Source organism: Sminthopsis crassicaudata, chromosome 2 (assembly GCF_048593235.1).
Source record: "Sminthopsis crassicaudata isolate SCR6 chromosome 2, ASM4859323v1, whole genome shotgun sequence".
Taxonomy (NCBI): domain Eukaryota; kingdom Metazoa; phylum Chordata; class Mammalia; order Dasyuromorphia; family Dasyuridae; genus Sminthopsis; species Sminthopsis crassicaudata.
This window is the reverse complement of record NC_133618.1, coordinates 184,151,041-184,174,813: the sequence shown is the minus strand read 5'-3', so window position 1 is coordinate 184,174,813 and position 23,773 is coordinate 184,151,041. Positions and strand designations below refer to the sequence as shown.

The following is a 23,773-nucleotide window of genomic DNA, read 5'->3' as shown; positions in this document are numbered from 1 at the left end:
GGCAGATTTCAGAAAAACCTTGAAAGACTTACATGAATTGATGTTGAATAAAGTGAGGATATTGTACACAGTAAAAGCAATATTGTGTGATAATCAACTCTTAGCTCTTCTTAGCAATAGTGATCCAAGAAAATTCTGAAAGATTTCTGATAGAAAATGTCATCTACATCCAAAGAACTATGGAATCTGAATGCAGCTTGAAGCATACTATTTTCCTTTTTTAATTTTTTTTTCTTTCTTGTAGTTTTTCCTTTTTGTTCTGGTTCTTCTTTAACAAAATGATTTGGAAATATATTTAACATGATGTACATATATACTTTATATCAGATTTCTTGCTCTCTTGGGAATGGGAGAGGGAAAGGAAAGAGGGACAAAACTTTGGAACTCAAAATCTTACAAAAATTAATGATGAAAACAACTATTTTACATGTAATTGGAAAAAAATAAAATACTATGAAGTGCCTTTCAAAAATGGAACCTTGATCTTTACTCCATAAAAATTTGAAAAAGGCATAAAAAATCTGAAAAGGATACAGTGGCATTTTAGCCTTTTTAATACCTAAAATCCCAAAAGCTAGCTAGCTAGTAATTAAAAAAAAAATCCTAAATATCTGTATGCAAATGTTGAAAGTTTAAAACCCTAAGAGGAAGAATCAGAAGTTCTTAATCAGGGAAGAAAATATGACCTCACAGTTTTCACTGAGTCATTATAGGATTTGTTTTCCACAGTTATGAAAATTAAATTGGAGAAAGAAACTTAAATTAGAAAACTCAAAACCCACAAGGACATCAAATAATAATTAAAGGTGGAGGTTATCTTTCCCCAGAAGAATGTAAACTCCTTGGGGACAGGGATTTTTGTAATCAGGGTGGTGGCCTGAGATTTGAAAAGAATTTTTTTGTTCTTTGTCCTAGTCCTCCACTGTTATCTTCCTCCTTTAAAATGTAAGCTCTTTGGGGAGAGTGACAGGCTACATAATGGGGACTGGAGATTCAAGTAGATTCTATAACAACCAAGTAATGGGGAATTAGGGGAGGGGCTTGCTCTTTAGCATAGGAAATAAAATGCTGCCTTTGGAGTTTCAAATGTGTGTCTACTCACCTAGGCCATTCTTACAAGAATATAAAATAAATCTTTCCTGAATTTAGGTGAGTCAGAAGAGTTCTTGATAAGATACTTTATCTTTTATAATTGTAAATAACCTACTACTTATCACTGCAGCTGAGGTCCTGAATAGTGTTTTGGACTTAAGAGAAACTAAAGAACTGATCCCTGAGGTAAGTAGGTCAAAAGCTTTGTGAGAGATCAGTTTATCTCCATGGCCCCACCCTTTAGTTAGGTAGTTCAGTCAGAAATCCAATTTATATAAAACTCCTGAGACCCATCCTCTGTAGAAATCCCACTCTTTGTCCCTGAAGTTACATTTTCCCTATAAAATCTACTTGTGGGCCATCCTATGGTTGCTACTTTCCTATGGGTAACTCCACTATGGCACTCTGCTTCGAGGTGTCTTTCTCCTTACCATTCCTCCCCCTTGTGATATTTCCCCTAACTTTACTATGGTTCCCACTGCTTATAGCTAACTTTTTTAGGGTACTAAGTGTCTTCAAGATTTAGCCTCCCACTTAAAAGCACGCCCCAATCTCCTGGAATGCTCCCTTTCTACTGGGTAATTGTGAGTTCCAACTGAGGAACTTCATATGCTCTCTCACTCATATTTAATATGTGCAACTCCCACTATCTATTGCAAATCTTCATTTTGTCTGTAACCTATTCCCCTAAATAAATCTACTTTTTCCCAAAGATAATGGCCTTTTTGAATTCTTCACACTGTATTTCAATTCTTGATATTTGCTTTTCATGTTTAATAAAGAACACAATTTGTTTAATGATATTTAGCTATGTCATTTCCACCTGGCATTTGGGCTTATGTTGGCTTCACATAAATTTAGTAGCCTTACCCCAAAATGGCAAATTTTTCAAGGGCAGGGCCTGAGCTTTCAAGTCCTGATATGTCTTTTCTCTCCTCATTGGTATTTAATTTAAAAAAAACAATGGAAACAAGCAAACAACAACAGCTCCACCCTCCCTGACTTAGAGTTGGAGATAACTTTTAAGTATCTTCTTTTCTATTTTATAAGGTACTGGAAATTTGGAAAGGGTCTTTGAGATAATTTAGTTTATCCCTCTTCACTTTACATCTGAGAGAAATGAAACATATTAAATACTTTTTTCAAGCTTATATTACTAGTTAATGGCACAGGCAAAGCTTAAAACTTGACTTCTAATTGCTGTTTTTTCCACTATAGTGTATTATTTCTCAGTAAAATAATATCTAAACATTTTTAAATGATGGAAGAGAAAAATGCATATATTATTTAAAAAATTAATGTTTTAAAAGTTCAATTTCCCCCTGCCTCTCTTTCTCTCTCAGATAGGAAACTGGATATGGAATATAATGCATATATCCACACTTAATCCATACTCTCTGTTCCTAGGGCCCATATGATTGGAGGGTGGAGATAAGAACTTCTTATTTAATCTCCATGTAAAGAGGACATCCAAACCAGTCATCTCATCATTTCCCTCCCAACTGTACTTCTTTATTCTTCTCCAAAATAGTGCTAATAACCTCTCTTTACTTCTATTTCAGCTTCCTTTTATATCTTGTTTTCCCCTTCTTGAGAGCACTTTTCATATTTGTATCATAAGCACTTAGCCTAGTGCTTGACACATAATAAACTCTTAATAAAGCTTTATTGAATAACTGACATGACTGGGTTGAAATTTTATTTCGTTTTCTTTAAATTTTTGATTTCCCTATGATACAAAGTCAATTTCTTTCTCTCTCTCTTTCTCTCTCTGTCTCTATGTGTGTGTGTGTGTGTGTGTGTGTGTGTGTGTGTGTGCGTGCACATATATGGTAAAAACAAGATCAATAAAAATTTCATTTTTTCAAAAAGGTAATTGATCTAGCAAGATGCTGCTAAATAAACAAGACATCCTGCAAAGTTAGCACAAGGATAAATCTTTCAGTCTCTTATGACACCAAATTTAGAACTCAGTGATGAAATTCCTAATGCACATGTGATGTAATATGATTTTCTGATCCCCTGAATTTGGGGGGCTTCTGTTATAACAATACTTCAGTGGTCCTAAATCTACTAGTCTTGGATTCTGCCTCAGGAAGCTCCCATACCCGATCTGTTTGATTCTGACCACTCCTTAGTCAGATAGCTTCTTGTTATGGGCCAGAACTCTGAACTTGAAAGGTAGGATTCTTACAAGGTACGAAGTCAGTGGAATTGATAGAGACAATAGTTATCTAATTTAGCATGGTTCAGTATTATTGATTTAATCCTACAAGGAGATGTTATGGGCCAGAACTTGAAACAAGGTACTAAGTGGAATTGAGAAGACTATGGTTAAATCTACTTTAGCATTGATTTAATCCTACAAATAATGGTTTCCTAGTGATATAATGATTGGTTTATATGCAGTTTATAAGCAGAAAGATCCCAGGGCCAGAAAGGACAAACTCACTAGAAACTCAGTCCAGGAGATTCAGAAGCCAGAGAAGGCAGGTGAGAGTTCAAGCTCTTAGAACCAAGTCCAGACGTAAAGACTCTCCAGAAAGCTGCCCAGCCCCAGGAAAGAGATAATAAAGGATCTGGACTTTAACCCCTAGCTGCTCTTGTGGTGATTATTGAATTGAAAGGAAGACTGCCTCGAGGGAGGCCCCAAGAAAAACCCAACATTTTAGAGAAGAATATTACAGCTTTTGGCCTTAGGAAATTCCCACAGATCAAACTCCAGAGACAATAGTGATTAAGACCACTCTTCAACATTGCTGACTGGTAATCTTGTCAGTAATAATCTGGTCAAGAGAACCAAATTTCTGTGACCACTCCTTTCTACCTATGAACAATAGAATTAGCATATCTATAATTGAAAGTAGGATAAAAGTATCTCTTTACTTCTATTTCTTTGCTGGTTTCCCTTATAATCCAGTCTACTTTGTAAAGGCATTATTATTATTACTTTCAATAAACTTTGCTCTTTGACTAGAAGGGTTCAAGCCTACAAATTCTTTTAAGACACTTAGTGACAACAGTCTGGGAGCCCAAACTTCTGGAGCCCCCTTTTCCCAAACCCAATATTTGGTGTCTCATTATAATCAAGCTTTGGCTTGATTTCCTCCTTATTAAGGCAAGCCTCTCATTTTTTTCTCCCACAATCCAAAAGGCAGGGCACCTCAAGCTACTGGGAGAAGGATTGTCTGGATCATCATGAGCCCCGTGTCAGCAAGATTTCCTTGACAGAAGAAATTCATTCAATTTTCAGCAAAATTCCTAAGGGAATCTTTGCTACCTTTTCATCTTCTCTAGGATGCCAGAGAAGACAAAAATGCTGTAGGATAGCTTTTGCAAAATTTTACAGGTTTTTGGCAAAGATGGGACAGTTCTCTTTCATGTCATTCTCTGTCATGACTGCATCTCTATGAAGAATGTTCAATGCTCTTTCTATGAGCTAGATTAAAATTGAAAAAAAAAATCCTGAAACATCTGTTGTGGGCATTGTTGGCAAGATCAGAATAGCCCAAGTCTCTCTTTTTTGCTAATTCTTCTAATCTCACAACTATTGAGAAATTCAAATTCTGTCCCAAAAGCAGAAATAGGGGAAGCAAAACCATGGAGACCTCACCCAACCTTGCCTAAATATCCCCAACACAGGTTGAGGGAATGGGGTGCAATGGGTCAAATTTCATGGTCAGCATTCCCTGAGGCCTAGCACCTGAAACTACCATCAAAGGGACAAAATGTGATCACCCTAGCTTTCAGCAGGTTCTGTCCAGGAACTGCTTGGGAAGAATTTGGGTACCCCTGGCAGTACTCAGAAAGCAAATCAGCCTCTACATTTGATAAGACCACCATTCTCTGTGTCAATTATGGATATGTATTAGCTATATAATTTATGGCAAATTATTTTATCTCTTCCCAGTTTTGTCAAGAGAAATAATAGCTGTTGTGAATTGCTTAGCCTAAAACATGTTATAGGAATGTTAACTGCTTTGTTGGATATAATTGCTTCATACTTTTTTTTTTTTTTAATGTGACCAATAGATAAATAATTTCTATGTGTGTGTAATTTGGAAATTTGTTTGAGATATGATAGTAAAAGCAATTTTAAAGGAAAGACCATGAAAGGGATCTATTTGCCCTGATAGTGTTTTTGGAACTTTAGGAAAACAGAAAAGCAGTTTGCCACTACTTTAGAAACTCTAGCTATCTAGAGTCAGACTTCTGAGGGCCCTGTCAGTAAAAACTGGCACCTTAGCTCTTTTCCTGGCTCACAAAAGAAAAATGATTTGCATAGATTGGAAAATAAACAAATTAAAATTCAGTTTGTCTAGACTCTAACAATTGTCTGATTTTCTCCCTAAAACAAAAGGAAACTTATTTAAGGAAATAGAAACCACAGCTAAAACTATTTGGCTATTATTTAGGAAAATTCTAAAATTGTTAACTAAGTTACTTGGAATTGTTGTCATCTTGTTAAGCCTTATCAGTTTACATCAAAGTATGAAGTGTGAACTCCTTTCCCCCTCCACTAAGTGGGGAGAGATCTCTAACAGCACAGTCCACCAAAGCACTAAGAATAGTTGGTGTGGACAATTTAGCAAACTTAGTCTCTCCCCTCCGATCTCTGTCAACTTCCCTTAATTTGTAAGCTTGCCAGTGTTTCTGAAGCCATCAGGGTAACCATCAGCCCTGAAAAATAAGCCTGTTTAGGATTTATAGTTTCTAAACAAGGAATCTATAAGCCTGTATAATGACTATATAATGATGAAACAGGATAAGTTTAAATGTATAAACAAAACATATTAAACAAAATCTCTTATGGGTTCAAGTCCTGGTAAACTTTTAAAATAGCTTGGGACTATAACTAATATTCTTTTTAGTCCTGAATTGGATTGCCTGATCATTAAGTCAGTAGCCATTTCAATGTCTAGGTGGCAACTTATCTGGGCAAAAATCTGGGAGGACCATCCCTTTTAATGTTAGGATAAAGGTTTTATATCTTAGACCTTAGGCTCTACTTTTTCCTTCTTAATGTTTGATGGGATAAAGGTCTTTTTTTTGTTTTAGACATCATTAGAATATCAGAAGCCTGTCCAATACCCCCATTATGTCATCCTAGGTGCCTCCCCCCATTAGGTCAGCCCCATCCAGGTACCTCCCCCATTATGTCATTGTTCTTATTACTCTATAGAATCTAGTGTATCTGACATTGGTGCTGGATTATTTGGGATGATAGTCTCATTCAGCCCTGGGACCAACTGTGGATCCATTGGTCCTAGTAAATCTCTCCATTTAATAAATTCTGTATTGAATACTCTTTAATCTCTATCAGTTTCTCCGGCATTACACTTTGTTTTCTTGCCAGAAAGGATTGTAGGATTGTAGGATATCCATTGCAAAATGTTTCTGACAAATTTGCTCATAATGCTTCTACACCACCTTCCTTAAAGCTTCTTCATGAACTCCTGAGAACTAATATTCTGAATTCCCATGCCAGCCAGTGGAAACTTCTCTATGGGTTACATGTACCAAGTGACTAAATTGAAAAAACATGCTCTCTGCTCCTTGTGAAACCTATTTTCACTGATCACAAACTAGGAGAAACAATTAAACAGATCTGTCAAATGTGCCCAGTTTGTGAAAGGGATGCTAAACTCCCATCCTGAAGCCTATGTGGAGGAGGGGTACATACTTATGGAAAGACTGGCAGATGGACTCAACACACCCCTCTTAGGGGCTTCTAACTGCTTTTTGCTTTTTGTTGTCACCTTTACTAACGCAGCAAAAGCCTTCTTTTGTAAGATTGAAGTCTCAAGTTTTTGCTAAAGGAGATTAAACCCTTTTAAGATTAATTATTATCTTCATTCTGCTTGTCCATCCTCTCTACCTCACTGCTTCTCATATTTGGCCCCTTAATTTTAACCTACTTGTGAGATTTATTTTCTTCAGGCTCCAAGCTATGAACTTCCAACTATTTGTTCACCTTGAATACCATTAGCTGATTGTGACACCCAGCATCTATCTGAATGCTGCTGCTGCCACCATCTTGCCTCCCCCTGTCATTCTAGACCCCTACTGGGCAGAGACAGCTTCCCTATCCCTTATTAACATGAAGCAGCTCCAGAAGATGAGACCTCCATCCCTTTGTCCCAAATGAATTTGGGAATGACTGCTTGAGGGGGGAAAATGATGTAATATGAAATCCCCTGACCTTGAGGGGGGCTTCAGTTCTAACAGTTAAGTCAGTAGTCCTAAATTTTCTAACTTTGGAATCTGCCTCAGAAAACTCCTATACCTAATGTCTGACTCCTTCTAGATAGCTTCTGGCCCCAGGGAACTCCCACAAATCAAACTCCTAAAATAATAGTGAATAAAACAATAGGGATTGGTAATCTTGTCAGTAATAATCTGGTCAGGAGAACCAAATTTCTGAGGCTACTCCTTCCTACCTATGAGCCATAGGTATATCTATGACTGAAAGCTGGATAAAAATATCTCCTTGCTTCTGTTTTTCTGCTGAATTCCTTTACAATTCAGTCCACTTTGTAATGGCATTATTATTATTTTCAATAAATTTTGCTACTTGACTGGAGCTGGAGAAATTTTTGAGGTCCCCCCTTCTCAACCTCAACACATGGACCTTGAAAATCAAAGACGTTTTAGAAGTATAGAAAAAAAAACAAAAAACTACTTGAGGTTCTGTTAGCAATTTAAAATGACAATTTTTTAAGCTGTTAGTTTCATTTTTATCAAATGAAATTATCTCTTTGCAGCTGTATGCAATCTATTTCTCTGACACTGAAACCATTCCATTGAGTCTTTGCTCTTATTCAAAATAAAAATTCACTTTAAGTGTGGAGACTTTTTATAACAAAGTTAAAAATTTGCAAAAAAAGCTGGAGAACAGTGAAATGCTGATAGGTCTTTAACTATGGCAACGTAGAACTTGTTTCAAATGTTTTCTGCTTGCTGAATCACATAAACTTGACAAACACAATGCTGTATTGTCTCACTTTTTTTCTAAAAAGCTATAGAGTTATAAATTAAAACATCAAGTAGAGATGAAAAATAGACAAGAAATCATGATCTGTGATAGAATTTTGTTGCTAACTCGTCAGAGACCAGAATTCTTTTGTGATCAAGGACACCTGCAGATATATTTTTATCAAATGAGACTACAAAGATTTCTTTTTGACCAAAGATAAGATGAAAGTGTGGGATTTTATAAAAATAGAGAACAATGTAAAAATCAAAGGTGAAATGAAATAAAATTTCCCATCGTTTTATTTTTCATCTTCTTGATAAATCATGTTCAGACTTCAAATTCTTAGCAGGTTAAAAAAGACATTCTATAATATCAGATTTCATTTCAGACACTAATTATCAAAAGAAGAATTTAACCAAAAAACTATACATAACTTTTACATTTTGCTTATTGATTTTCTTGCACGCGACTATTTAATTTAAGAAATACATTTCAATGGGAATGGAGTGCTATCAGTGTATTGTAAATTAATTTATAACATGTTACTATGATAGCAGAAGAAAAGTCATAAATATGGTCTCAGTGTTTACTAAATAGCATGTTAAATAGATCATTTTCTAAAGGAATGAAGAGATGCAGAAATATGCAAAACAGATGGTAGTAGCTTAGTTGTGCATCTATTTTGTTTAATTGAGATAGATTTCTAATATAAAATCAGCTGAATACAATATAAAGTGATATTAACAAATAAGAGCTTCTTAAACACATATAAAAAATTCCATCCAGTTATATGTTCTGGTCTTGCTCCACAGCATCTCTCATTTTATAAAAGTAGTCAGTAAAATCACAGAATTTCAGAGTGGAAAGAAATATCAGAGTCCTGTATTACAACTCACATGTGAAAACCGTATCTAGTACTATCATAACAATCAATAGTATAACAGACAGTCCTACACTGAAATGAAACATACTGCTTTGTGTTTTATTGAGAGTTTCATCACTGGAGTACTTCAAACATAATTGGATGATCATTTATCAATGATGGGAGATAGTGGTGGGAATATGAGGAAAAATAGAAATAGAGAGATCAAGAGATGAGAGACATGGAGAGAAGTTGAATGGAAAATTTACTTCTATTTTCTGTCACAGAAATTAAAGCAATTTATATATATTAGGCTTTATAATTATGATCACAAGTATGGTTGGCATACCATTTACATTTATTCCTCAGTCTGTACTCTGAACTCTGAACTTGCTCTACCATGTCAGAGAAATCTTTTCAGCCAGGAAGTTTATTCTGTCCTTGGATTTCTCAAAATGGAAGTTTCATGACTTCCCAATGCTTAATCTGGGACAGTCCCATGACTTCTCAAAACCTTCTTTTAAGAAGGACAGTCCCTCCTGCCTTTTCTCTTTTTCAGGCCAAAGTCATAACTCTCCACGCCTCTTATCTTTCACCTTTTTAACTTTCATTTATATATGGTCTTCCCCTATTAGAATATAAATTATTTTAGAGAAAGGACGGTCTTTCCTTCTATTTGTATTTGTAGATCACTAGTCCTCTGGGATACAGTCCCAGTTTTGTCACTATTATCCTTTTGTGACTTATAAAATCACTCCATTTATCAAAAATTAGATTACTACTTCCTAGGGACTTTGTAGAGCTGATTCCTGTTTAAGTATGGGTTGGATTAGCATCAGGGATTGTTAATCTTTTTATGTGGTCTGGCAAAACCTAGGGAATCATCCTTATAATTGTTTTTAAAATGCATAAAATAAAATACACAAGATTCCAAAACTGTATAACTTGTTTATAAGCGATTATGCTGCCATAAAGATATATATTCTTTTTTCTCATATAATATCACAGAAGCCTTGAAAACTTTCAATCTTTCTGGTCCTCCAATTAAGATTCTTTGAACTAAATGCTTTTTGGGATTGAATTCTTAAATTCCTTAATGATTCTTTCTTTTCTCTAGCCTTAGTTTCTTTCATCTTTAAAATGTGTTAGTTTTGTAGGCAATGTAATATAATAGAAAAAAATCAATTTGGAGACAAAAAACCTGCATTATAATCCCAACTCCAGCACACACAACCTCTGTGATCCTGGGCAAGTTATTTTCTTCCCTAATCTTCAATTGCTTCATCTCTGGAGTAAAATATTTGGATCAATTAATCTCTAAGGTTTCTTTCATTTGTAACATACTGAGATTCTGGGGTGATAATAATAAACAATGAAACTGAGTTTATGAATCACTTCTCCACTGCTTTGTCAATGAGGCCCCTCCTTTAGAACTGGAGGCAGAATATCCCCTTAAAGTACTATTTTGGGTGCCAGCAACTGTTTTAAAATTCTTATTCATAGCTTAGTCTTGTCAGCATTCAAGGGATACTTACTTCTTCCAGTAGACATTGGCTGCACACACAAACAGTCATGGAATTCTGGCCCAATTATTGGACCAATAATAGAGAAATCATAGTAGCTGGACTAATCTCAGGGCGGACACAATTGGTTGTGCTTAGGATTTACAGCAGCTGCTGAGAAAAATTCAGCATAATACTGATGTTTCCTTTCACTTATGATGCTGAAGCATGTTACACTGCAGCTTGGTGCCTCTTGCTGGTAAGCCAAGTCATGCTACTAAAGACATGTTCCACATATATTCACCATTGTCATGGAATACTAATTGCAAAGCCTTCCCTTTTATAGTTGCTTTGGTTTGCATTGCCTGTCAAACTGAAGTTATTTCTTTAATTTTTTTGGGTGGGGGGCAGGGGAGTGGTGAAAGCTCATAATTGCAAAGAATCATTTGATTTGATTTTCATTATCCTTATATATTCCAGTTAATTCCCACCTCACATGATTATATTATAACATTTAGCATATAGTTAAGAAAGAAATGGAGTAGAAAATAGGAAGAAGGAAAGAGGAAAAAGTAGGGAAGGGTTAGAGGTGAGAAAGGACAAAAGGGAGAAGAATAGAAGAAAAGAAAAAAAAAAGTACTTTGTTTATAAGTTGATTTATTTCCAACACTGCAATTTCTTTAATTCAACATTTAAAAAAAAAAATTAACTCCAGAAAATTCTTCACCCTGAAATGTCACTGCAGCCTCATAATAAATACTGTAGAAATACTCTCAGCCTCTGTGACACTTCCTCTAATTGGATATCAGCCTTCATTTCTCTTCAAATTGAAAACAATCTATATTCCCGCTTCATTTCCCTAGACCAGGCATATTCTCTCCACCTCCCTTTTAGAATGTAAGCTCCTCAAGGGCAGAGTCCATGCATTCCCTGGGCATAGAACAGTACCTGGCACATAGTAAGTACTTAAAGCTTGCTGATTGCTGATAGTATCATACTAGATATTGTAACACAGAGGAATAAGGAAAGAAATTGTCATCTAATTTATGGGTCAAGACAAACAGAAACAAATAGACAATACAGTTGATCTTTTCCTTAAATCAATTAATCATCATTATTTTACATGATTAAAAATTTCCACAAATTTCACTATGTAATCAAGAAACTATATAAAACTACAATATGAATTCTTTAAATTACATAAGTGTTACATTTAGTTCTCAAATTCTATAGATTAAGGCCACAGTGTCACTACTATTTTAGCAACTAAAATCATCAAAATAACATAATCACATATACATATACATATATGTATGTATATGTTGCTATGTATATAGAATTTTGAAAGCAAATAGATTATAATGATGAATTCATAGGATACATAGTTCAAATCCATGTGTTTCCATTATTTAGTTCTCTTATGAGGAAGAAGTTAAAAATTCTTCATAAGTTTCTGAATATTTATAAGAACTTAATATAAACTTCATATTTACATGATGGGTACTGTCCACATGCTTATATGATATATTAGCATATCTTTGAAAAATCTCATTCAAATATCAGCTTAATAATGGAGATGAATTTTACCTAGAACTAAAAGTTTTCTTTTATAATTCTGCCACCACACCCCCATCCTTCTATGGAATCCTATTTCAGTTAGACTCCATTTGCTTCCATATAAGAAATATATAAATACACACATTCAAGTTTCTTTATGAATATTAGGGTATTCTTCCTGGTGAGGTACTTTTAAAAAACTATAGTACATAATAGGATTTCCTTTTATTATATTTCAAATGAAAATTATCCAATGCATTTAGCACCTGAAAACTCCAAAGTTGGGTAATGAGAATTGTTTTTTCCCTCTTGGTTCATTATTCTGAACTGAAAAGATTTTAAGTAGCAAACTGTTCCAGTATTTTTGCCAAAAAAACAAACAAACAAACAAAAATCCCATCATGAAGAGTTGGGAACTACTGAAGCACGAAACAGCAACATACATGTATGTTTGTGTGTATAGTTTTCCAAGTGAGATCATAATATAATGATAGTTTTTGTTTGTTTAATTGTGCTTAACTAGGATTAACTCACTGTATATTTTCCTAAAACAAATTAAAGTCTTGAACATTTCAAATTTATTGTGATCTTTTAAAGTGATTTTAATTCATGCCCAAATATTTTGTAATTAGAAGCTTCTGATATGTTCCCCTTCTTAAATTCTAAAAGAGTAAATCTACACTTTTTCAAATGATATTATTCTATCCAACTGGATTTTTCATTTTTTCTTCTAATCCTCTATGCTACTACCAACTCAATCTTTTAATTTTTGCCATATCACTGTCCTAATTCATTAATATAAAATCAATTACACACACACACACACACACACACACACACACACACACACACACACACACACACACAGAGGTTTTAAGTTATTCATCTGAAAAATTTGTTCCCCAATTATTTCAAAATATATTACTAACAATATTTATAAGGAAATACATGATAAAAGCATACCATTGCAAGATGGCAAGACTCTATTCCATGCAGGTTTCCCATCTATGCCAATTACACAAGTTATTGATGAAGGATCAACAATCTTATAACCAGAATCACACTGATAAGTCACAGTTGAGCCAAGTTTAAAGTCTGTTCCAATTCTTGTCCCATTCATTATATTTCCAGGGTCAAAACAAGCTTCTCGGGGTTTTTCTATGAAAAAAAGGAACACAATAATCCAAGTAACCCTATTAATTAAATATCATACAAAACATAGGGGAGGAAAAATCTTTTGATTCTTTTAAATTGCTTTGTTTTCATATTTACATCAGAATGACAATTAAATTACTTGATAAATTATTAGAACATTATTTAAAAATCAATCATTTAATTTTATATATGTAATTATGTTTGGAAATGAATTTTTAAATTGTTTTATTTCATTTTTTTTCCCATTTATAGCATTCTCCAATAGTACCTCCTGCCAGCAAAACCCTGCCTTCTAACAAACATATGCAATTAAACAAAATAGATATATTGATCTTTTATTAATTTTGATTCATTATTCACCATTTTTCTACCAAGAGGGAAGCTGTACTTACCTCTATATTTATAAGCATACTAGAAAAACACATCTAGGATCACATTAATGTTGCCATTTCAAGAATAATTGGTTCCATTGTTTCAGCTTGCTCAACTGAAGTTAGAGTGAATAGCATAAATATTAAAAAAAAAAAAAAATCCTGCAATAGACTAAAGTAGGGAATTGGTAAATTTATATTACTTTTCTTTCAGAAAGAGATGTTGGAAAATGTTGTGACTTCTGTAATTCTAGGGTCTACTTAGTAATGCTCTGAATAGCTGGACTGGGAAGTTTAGGATAATATTCATTATTCCCTCTATGATTGCAATGTGTATCTACAAAGTACACTAAATGTTCAACTAATGATTTTACTCTTTTGGTAGACAGATTAGATTTTCATTAGGTTTCCTGACATTTTAATTTGTGTGGAGACTTTGATTAGGGTCCGCCAGGTTTCTGCCCTCAGACTAGGACCTTCTGATCCTGAAACATATTTCCATCATTCTGCCTCTCTTTTGGTGAGTTCCTTCTGGGATTAGAGGGAATGGGGAAAGGGAAGAAAGAAAGAGGGGGTCCTCCATTTTGAGATTGAGAAGCCTGGTTTGGCTTCATTTCCCTCTTGATTTTGTGCTTGTATCTCCAGACTTCATAACTATATTTCTTTGTGCATACCTTCTCCCCCAAACTCCTGATTTTCAGTTTTGTTTTATTTATTGTCTTCTTGTTAGAATGTAAGATCCTGGAAGGATGGTCTTTTTGCCTGTATATTAATCCCAACATATTAGCCCAGTATCTGGCAAATAGTACCTATTTCAAAAATACTTGTGGCCTGCTTATCTATCTGACTGCTGACTGTAGTTTCTCAGACAGATTAAGGACACAAAATTGAACTTTCATTTTCATTTGAACTGGAAAGATCATTCTTTCATTTTTGTGTTTCAGAATATAGACTTTATCTATCACCTACTGCTTTTACTTACCACTCTTTTTTTTTTTAATCAGATATCAACCCATTTAAAGGCTGGAAAGTATGTAAGGAAGGCTAAGTAAGATAACAAAAGGTATTGAGTAAATGTCATGCGAGGTTGGGTTGAAGGTACTTTAAAGAAGCCTTAAAGGTTGTGTGGGGTGGAAGGAACATGGTAGTTATCTTCAAGTGTTTGAAGGTTTAGCATGTGGAAATGATATAGTTTGTTCTCTTTGGATCCAGATAGTAGAATCCAGGTAGATTATAAACTGCAGAAACAGATTGAGATTTGATTTTAGAAAGGAATTAATAATATTTAGAACTTTAAAAAGTGGATATTATTGCCTTGAGATACAATGAATTACTCATAAGGGCAGGGGCGGGGATATGAAGAGGGGTCTTCAAACAAAGTCTAGATGAGAATTTAAAGAATTCTGTAAAGGGAATTTTTGTTTAGATAAGGATTAGACTGAATAACTGCTGAAAATTCATGATGTTGAAAAACTTCTCCCTCTATCATTTTCTTGCAACTATCTACCCTTATATAATAAACATCTTTATTTCTTATTTTACATTTTAGTTAAAATCTTTGTAAGACTGATTTTGAGTCATTGTACATCTATTTCCTTTTCATAATGTTGCCCATATATAGATAATTGCTACCAGCCTTTTGAGATGTGCTTTCAGATATATATATACGCTAACTAAATTTTGGAAGAGCAAGAAAACACCTTAAATGCTGTAGGGCAAAACAATGATCTTTCATGACATTGTCTTTACTGACTTGTTTCCACCCACGAAGTAAATTATTTCTCAACCTTTGGGGTGATTCAAAGTTAGCTAGCTTTCTTTTTCTTTTTCTTTCTTTTTTATGGTTAGTTGCTTTTAAAAGAAAAGTCCTCCTTGTACTAAATTTTCCAAAATCTACCAGTAATTTATCAATTTCATCATTTGTAATTTGTATTTGTATTGTACTACATTGATCATTCAGATAAGTTCAATTTTCATTACAACTTTGAAGTGCTTGGTAATACCAGTAGCAAGTCAAAATATGTTTTAAAATTGGCATAGGCCTGCAAAAAGTTCATCCTAGTATTTAGCTAAAACTCATAATAGTGTTTGTTCACTGAAAGTCATGACAGTTCTTTTCAATTCTTTTTCTAATTGATATAGTTACAAAGCTAATCAGAGAAAACATCACCAACAGTGTTCCTGGCATGGGCCCTGAAAGCTTGAGACATTTCTACATTAGATAAGGTCAATTTCTCTAGATATAATCATAGAAATACTAAAAAACAAAATAAACAAAACAAAAAAACACATTTTCTATTTGTTTTTGTTTTGTTTTGTTTTGTTTTTTTAGTAAATATATGTGGTTTTTACTAGTTAGCCTTATTTTTTCCATCCTAAATCATGTCTAGTATATTTGCAACTTCTGATTCAAAACTAAAATTTCTTCATCTGTTTTTTAAAATGATTAAAATCTCATTTATATCTTTATAATTTCATTTTAAATATGTTTTTTTCAGTTAGCAGGCTTCTTTCTACAATGGTCCTCTATATTTAATATTTTGTTTCTTAAATACAATTGTGAATTTCAAATATATGATAATAAATCACTGGTAAACTTTTAAATAGACACTGTTTTTTTTTTTTTTTTTTTTCTTTCTAGGCTGGTGATTTCCTAACATTGTGGTTTACCCTTTGGTTCAGATCTACTAATATCACATGAACTATGCTACCCTAGTATCAGACTGGTTTGTATTTGTCAAGATATGATTAGTTATACATCATGATTATTTTAAGTTTATTCCCCCTTAATTTTCTTTTGTTGCCTGAGCAAAGGTAATGTCAATTGTTTCATTAATTATATCACAAGCCTGACCTTTGATGGAGAGAACCAAAGTTCCTAAGCCACATTTTTCATAGTTTTATGTTTTGTTTGTAGCAATAAATAATTAGCTTTCAAAACATTAATGGTTAGCAGAACCTTTTGGGATCTATGCTACTGTCTGACCTCAAAATGTGTCACTTAACATAATAGAAAATAGGAGCTAAATTTTGAGATGGTTATTCTGTTACTCCAATACATATGTGATCTCAATGAAGTAAGCATTCCCTCTAGCAATACAGATGATAATCTATCCATGACTGATCACTCTTGTTCAAGTCTTACATTACTATTACTAAAGAGGCTTATTACATATTATCTTGACATTATTAAAGATTTCAATGGAACATGTGGACTATTCTTCAATTATCTCTCACTTGTCATTTGACTACACAATCTTCTTTTTTGATAATATCTTACTTTGATGACAATATTTAAACTGTTACTGCATCACTGTTTGATGTTATTTTCTTCTTATTAAAAATAAACATTTTGTTAATAAATGATAAAAACATGAATCTTATTGGATAAGAATATGATTATTAGGGAGGGAGGGAGGGAGAAATCTTCCACTTCTATGGCAAGCCCCAAGAAGTTTGCATCTAATTTTATGTCACAACATGGTTAGATTCTCCAGAATGTACATAAAAGAATTTCAGCTGCTGAAATAACTTGCTCTATTTTTTGATTCCTCAGTTTACACAATTAGATTGGCTTCATTAGTAGAGAAACTACTTGTTGATTATTGATTTATTTCTTTGGTGTTAGGTTAGAAGAATATGAAATAATCATAAATTTTTTAGTAAATTGACTTCTTAACATTTTAATTTTCAATGTTATTCAAATATTTCCCTGAAAATAAATTTGGCAACATATATTTTGTTGTTTTAATGGGTTCATGCTGAAAAGTTAGGAAATCTAATCATGCAACTTGACAAAGGAAGAAAAGACTAAACATTTTTCCCTCAGTTAGAGCAACTTGTATCTTATTCAATCAAAGCTATAGATAAAGTAAAAATACTGCAGGTTGTTGGTGATATTTTTGGGTGGGAAAAGCAAGAAGATTAACACAGAAAGGGCACAAGAGATAGCAAAGAGATATAATTCTCATTTGTTTCATTCATTGAAAATAAAGTTAATGAGTTCAAAACTGACTTTTTTTTTTAAGTTTTCCAGATTAAAAATTCTAACAGCAAATTTAAAGTCCCAATAATTCTTCAAAGAGCTTGTAATCAATTTAACATTAAAATATTTTAAAAATTATTTTCATAATTCTCATACCTATTTCAGGAGTTTACTTCAAAATATGCAGTTCTTTTAAAAGAAGAGTACTAATGTACATCAAAATCCAACACAGAAATATCTGACAGTTTCTGAAACTAAATGCAAGACCACTTTAATAAAGGCTTTCAAATAAACTAATTCTGATTTAGGTTTCCTTTCCATATTAGGAATAAATATATAAGATTTCAATGAATGTAATGAATGCAATACCTTTAAATTCAATGGCAAATCCAGATAGGCCAACTGAAGCATCACTTCGAAAAGCCAAAAAAAGATTATTTCCACTGCTTTCTATTCTTTCTGGTGCCTGAGAACCTTGAAAACTCCCAATTAAAGGACTATTGGAATCTTCACCTTCATAGATATGAAGAAAATCATAACTTGGTTCCATGTTGAAACTAAAAAATAAATTTTTTTTGTTAGTATATTGACTCTCTCTGTCTCTTTTTCTCTTGCTCTCACTCTCACACTCTGTCTCTCTTGCTCTCTCTCTCTAGTTCTCTTTCTAATACCTTCCACTTCTTTCACATGAACAAATACATGCACACACATTTCAGCTAATCAATAGATTAATTATAAATGATAATAATTTCATTGCCTCTTAACTTGAATTTGGGGGAAGTTCAGGAAGTACTATGTAAGGGATGAAGATATCATGAATTATAAGGTAATAAATGTGGCTCTCAAACCTTTGACCTTTGGTGAACTTATTTTAAATGATTTTCTACATAAAGAAATGGAGCTCAATAATACGATTTCTACTTCATTTGATGTCACTTAGGTTTCAAAACAATCCCTCTTCTTTATGACTATCCATAAGAAATTTATTTTTCATTATTTTTAGGAATATACACTAGATATTTGAACTGACTGTGCAAATATTTTTGATAGTTGCTGAGATTTTTTTACACCTCAGTAGAACATATTTCATGTTACTGAAATGGCTCACAGTGTTCTAAATGGTTTGCCAGTACATATGCCAAAGGAGAGAGTGTTTGTGAGAAAACTGAATATATGAGGCAATTAACAGTTAATATATTCTTTGCAATTATTCTTGACAACTGAACTCAAAAAGTGTTGTACTGAAACAGCAATTATGGTTATTCACTGTAAGTGTTAACCAGTGGTGAAAATGATAGAGAAAAGAGCAGAAAGAGCTCCAGAAGTTTCTGATCCCAATAGTGAGTAAATCAATTAACCACAGACATGAAAATACCTTAGAGAACATAGAGAAAATCATCTGCTTTTCTTCTACCCATTACTATTGTATTAAAAGTATGTCTGTTTAAGTAATCACTTTATATTACTTGGAAAAGACTATGTAATCCATAGTCTTCTTATAGACCCAGTCTCTTAAACTATTTCTCATTACTATTTATGGGATCTCATAACTGAATCATGATTTATTACCAGCTAAATGTTTGATATTTTGTCTACCTATATACCTAGGATTATGTAATAATTTCTTGTGCAAAATCATGAGTGGAAAATTTAGGAAGCCCTGATATAGACTACCCTTACAATGTAAGTAAAGTTTGGTGACGTGAACTACAAAGTATAAAATAAGATCACATGAAATACAGGATATGAAAGTGAGAGAGGGTGAGAGAGAGAGGGAGAGAGAGAGAGAGAGAGAGAGAGAGAGAGAGAGAGAGAGAGAGAGAGAGAGAGAGAGAGGAGATACCTATGGATATACCTATATAAAGATCTCTTTCCATGGAGGTGTGTGTATTTGTAATGTTTAGGATCTTTTTGAGATTCCTTCCAGCATCTAAATCTACTATGTTTATTTACTCCCCCATGGTTTATACCTCATACAATTAGATATATGACAGATTATGATTGATTACAATTATAAAACAAAAGAAACAAAATTCCAGCATCACCAACAGCTTTGGGTGGGGTGATTGACAATGTAAATCTCTTGTAATAGTGCTAAACCAAATCTGTACTATGCTGTGTAATTACTATAAGACTGACATTTGACAGGTTCATCAGATTTTGTATTGGTATAGGAGTTCTGAGTAAATTTATTAGAGGTAATTTCTTAGTCTTTCTTGGTAAATTAATAAGGGAAGCAATTGACCAACATAAATTGCTAAAAGAAAAGTAAATTTTTATGGAGTTGATGATTTGAAAGGTTATTTAAAAAGATTATATTTGTCATATGTATGAACATCACTTTTATTGGTACTGATCATTTATTGATAGTACTGATCAATAAAAATTGATCTTTATGAATATTGTGCTCTATATTCCAAAGGGTTTCAAAAAGAAAGTCTACATGATAGTTAAGGTCATGCCAGCATATTGTGATAACACTATATTTCTATATTAGATGGGAATTTAGAGAAAAGGTAAAGAACATGTAATCCAGAGAGTAAAATATAGAATCACTATAATCTGGATTAGAAGGCTATAAAATCGAATGAGAAGTTAATTTACAGTAATTCAGTTCCTATATACTTTGAAAGATGAATGGCTTTGGAAGACTTTGTGAACTGACTCTTGAAACTGAAATGTATGGGAAACCACTCTTCAGACATTTGTGCTAATGAGACCCTTTCTATATTAGCAGTATTTTTTTTTCCACAAAGGAAATAAAGTCCTGGAGTCATAAAAGCATGAAAAGTTGATTAATATTCAGCTGGTGGGCCTAATGAAAAGTAAGGGTTGTTTCTGTGTAGGTGATTGACCTATGTGCAGTTCTACTGTCCTAGCTGTTTATGATTATATCATCTGTAAACTCAAAGAATGCTAATTTGTCATTGCAACATATAAAACCTGTTTGATCCAGCAGTGCCATTATTGGGTCTATATCACAAGGAAGTCATAAAGGAGGGAAAAGGACCCACATGCACAAAAATATATGTGGCAGCTTTTTTTGTGGTAGCAAAGAATTGGAAAATGAGTAGATGCCCATCAATTATGGAAAGGCTGAATAAGCCATGGTATAGGAAAGTAATGGAATATTATTGTGTAAAAAATGATGAATAAATTGATTTTAGAAAGACCTGGAAAGATTTACACAAATTGATGCTGAGGGAAACAAACAGAATCAGAAATATAGTGTACACAGTAACAGCAAGATTGTATGATGATCAACTATGGAAGACTTGGTTCTTTTCAGTGGTTCAGTTATCCAAGGCAATCCCAATAGACTTTGGATAAAAAATGCCATCTGAATACAGAAAAAGAACTAAGGAAATTGAATGTAAAGCAACACATGCTACGTTCACTTCTTTATCCTGTTGTTGTTTTTTTTCCTCTCCCGTGGTTTTTCCATTTTCTTCTCCCAACATAATTTAGAAAGTACTGTGTATTAAAAGTAAATAAATTTTAAAAAAGAAAAAGGAGCATGACGACCTCCCCTTCAAAATAAAATACATATAAAGCAAAAGGCATACATATAAAAGCAATGTTGGTAAACTTCATAAAAATGGTATTTTGAGGGAAGGTAGATACATATGAGTCTAATTTGTTTAATCATTAAACAAATAATTTGAAAGGAAATATATTCAAAATATTGGAAACTGAAATACAGTTGGTTAATTCATATAAGGAATATATTAAGAGACCCTATTGGACTCAGTTTAGTTAGAAATATCATGGTCATTTAAATGTCTAAAAAATCTAAAAGCAAAATTTAAAGATGGAGAATAAATACTTGATTTTTAAAAAGTAATTTTCAATAGGATACTACAAAAACAATTTTAGGAAAATATTAATGATTTGAACTTTTTTCAAATAGATTAACAGAATCATTTTTGAAAAATTAAGGCTTTTAATAATGTCTAAAGTTAATTAAACCTTTATCAGTCTTCCATTTATTAGAAAGTTTTTTCCTCACATTTCTAAAAAAAAGTCAGTACTATCTTCATGATAATATCAATGCCAACCTTGGGAATTTTAGACAAGTAATATTATAAAGATAAATTAGCTATCATTAAATCAGATATTATATTAATGAGACAATGTACAAAAGGTCTCTAAATCACTTTTTCAATTACTTTTCCTGAATATTCTATGAAATAAGTTTTCTCTGATGGAACCAATAATGTCAGTTTTAATGTTCCAAAGAACGACTACGTATGTAATATATGTTTTCACATGTCTTTTTTTCTGTTTCTGGTACATTTTTGGCACTGAAAAGAGCCATAAAATAAAATAATCTATTTTCCTTTTTGTCATTCTTCGTGCATATATAATAGGAGGTAATACATATTCTGGGGCTCAACCAAAAGCAAAAGTATGAACTTTATGAAGTGATAAATGATGGGGTTTTTTTGGGGAAAGGGGTACATTTAAACCTTGCTAAATAAAGGTGTTCCTCTAGAAATATACCTTTTGAAAATCAGGGCAATGACAAAGTCTGGGTTTACTTTTATTCTCCAGTCGCATTCTTTCCCAGGAGGATATGGTTGTGGATAGTTAGGTGATAAAATGACACCTGCTGGACCTGTCAGGTTTCCTCCACATGCAGCTGACAAAAGAGGAAAAGGTTAGAAGAAGAAAAAGAAGCTGATCAATTATATTTTCAACTCATGATTTCCTTTTTGAGATTCTTAGTATAACAAGATATGAAATATTACCCAAACCCAGGACCATTTAATATTAACATAGTCACTTTTAAATACAGATATTGTTAAAAAAAATCATGTGTGTTATTAAAGAAGAATTCTGAGAAATCATTTAAGTATTTAAATTTTAAAATTGTTATTTGGTAAATTCATCAGAATTTGACAAATGTGGTTTCCTTGTTCTGCTTGGTTTGAACTTCATAAAACAAGATATTCCAGAATAACCTGTTCTCTTGAAATCTCATCATTATGCTGTTTAACTTAGTTTTATAAACTCACTACTTTCCCAAATCCCCACTACTTTTTAAGGAAAAGAAGGGTTATAATCATTTATATAAGGCTACTTTATGCCAGGTTTGTGTATAGTGCCTAACAAAAGGTTGAATGGAGAAGAATTATATTCTACTTTAATATTTTTCACTGAATTAAACAAACAGAAGGACCTAGTAATGATCATGTTTTTAAAGGATGAGGGGGAAGAGAAAGGCAGGATCATCACCATCATTATCATTGTTGTGATCTCTCTTTTGCCCTCTAAGAAAACATAACATCAGGGAAATAATGTCATCATGTGCAAGTGAATTGGATTTGAGTGAGGGAAGACTGTGCAAAGTTACCATTCTCATTTTCTTCTCCAAAAATATCTGGGTCCACTGGCAACATATAGATAAAGAGGACTGGGGATGGCCCTGATCTACATCCACCTTGATCTTTTTTAAGCTAAGATCTTTAACAGGTCTCAGTTTGACTTAGGTAACCTCTTTTCAGTGATTAATGCTAAGTAAGAATTGAGGCAAGAATGTCCTCTTTTACCTCTTCAAAAATGATTCACTACTGCATTATGAATAAAATATATATTCCTATTTGATATTTAAAACTCTTTACAATCTACTCCATTCCCACCTTTCCATTTTTCTCACACTATACTGTCTTTCCTGCTAGAAACCTCAACATCAAGGCCATGTCCTTCTGATTAGTGACTACCTGCAAAGATTACTATTTCAGAAGGATTCCCAGCAACACTCTCACTTCACTCCCAAATCAGTCTCTAAACATCTTTTTCTCCTTGTTACTAGCATTCTTCACACATAGTAATTTATTTTCTCCTCCCCTTCCAACTCCCATTTATAGGGAAAGGAAGAGAAGGATTTGGTGTTTTTTTTTTTTTTTTTTAAGATTGAGGGGGAAGAGGAAAAGGAGGGAGACAAAACAGGAAGGACATGCTAACTTGAGAAAAAGTACTTTCTGAAGACCAAAGAAGTAGATTTGATTCAGTATATGTTTTCAGATATGAGAAATGACAGATTCAGGCCACTGGCTCCAGGGTGCTCTGAGGGGGAGAGTTCAGATATAACATTCAAATACTGACTGAAGAGAAACAAAGGGAAAATCATGCCTTTGTTCACCACAAGTCCCAAGAGAGGCTTTAAGTTCAGACTGTTTAAAATCTTTAAAGTAGAATTAAATAGGTTCTCTTGCTTGTTTGTTTCATCTTTTATTCTGAATTTCCTATTTAATCTCATTAGGTTTTAAT

General features: G+C 33.1%; 1 protein-coding gene across 1 annotated transcript in view; it reads right to left on the bottom strand.

Annotated features, from left to right (window-relative positions):
* Nucleotides 1-23,773, bottom strand: part of CSMD1 (CUB and Sushi multiple domains 1) — a 2,669,009-nt gene that overhangs the window by 391,565 nt on the left and 2,253,671 nt on the right. The window contains 3 exon segments of the mRNA XM_074287957.1: nt 12,953-13,147; nt 17,870-18,057; nt 22,004-22,142. Of these exon segments, the coding sequence (XP_074144058.1) occupies nt 12,953-13,147; nt 17,870-18,057; nt 22,004-22,142 (522 nt within the window).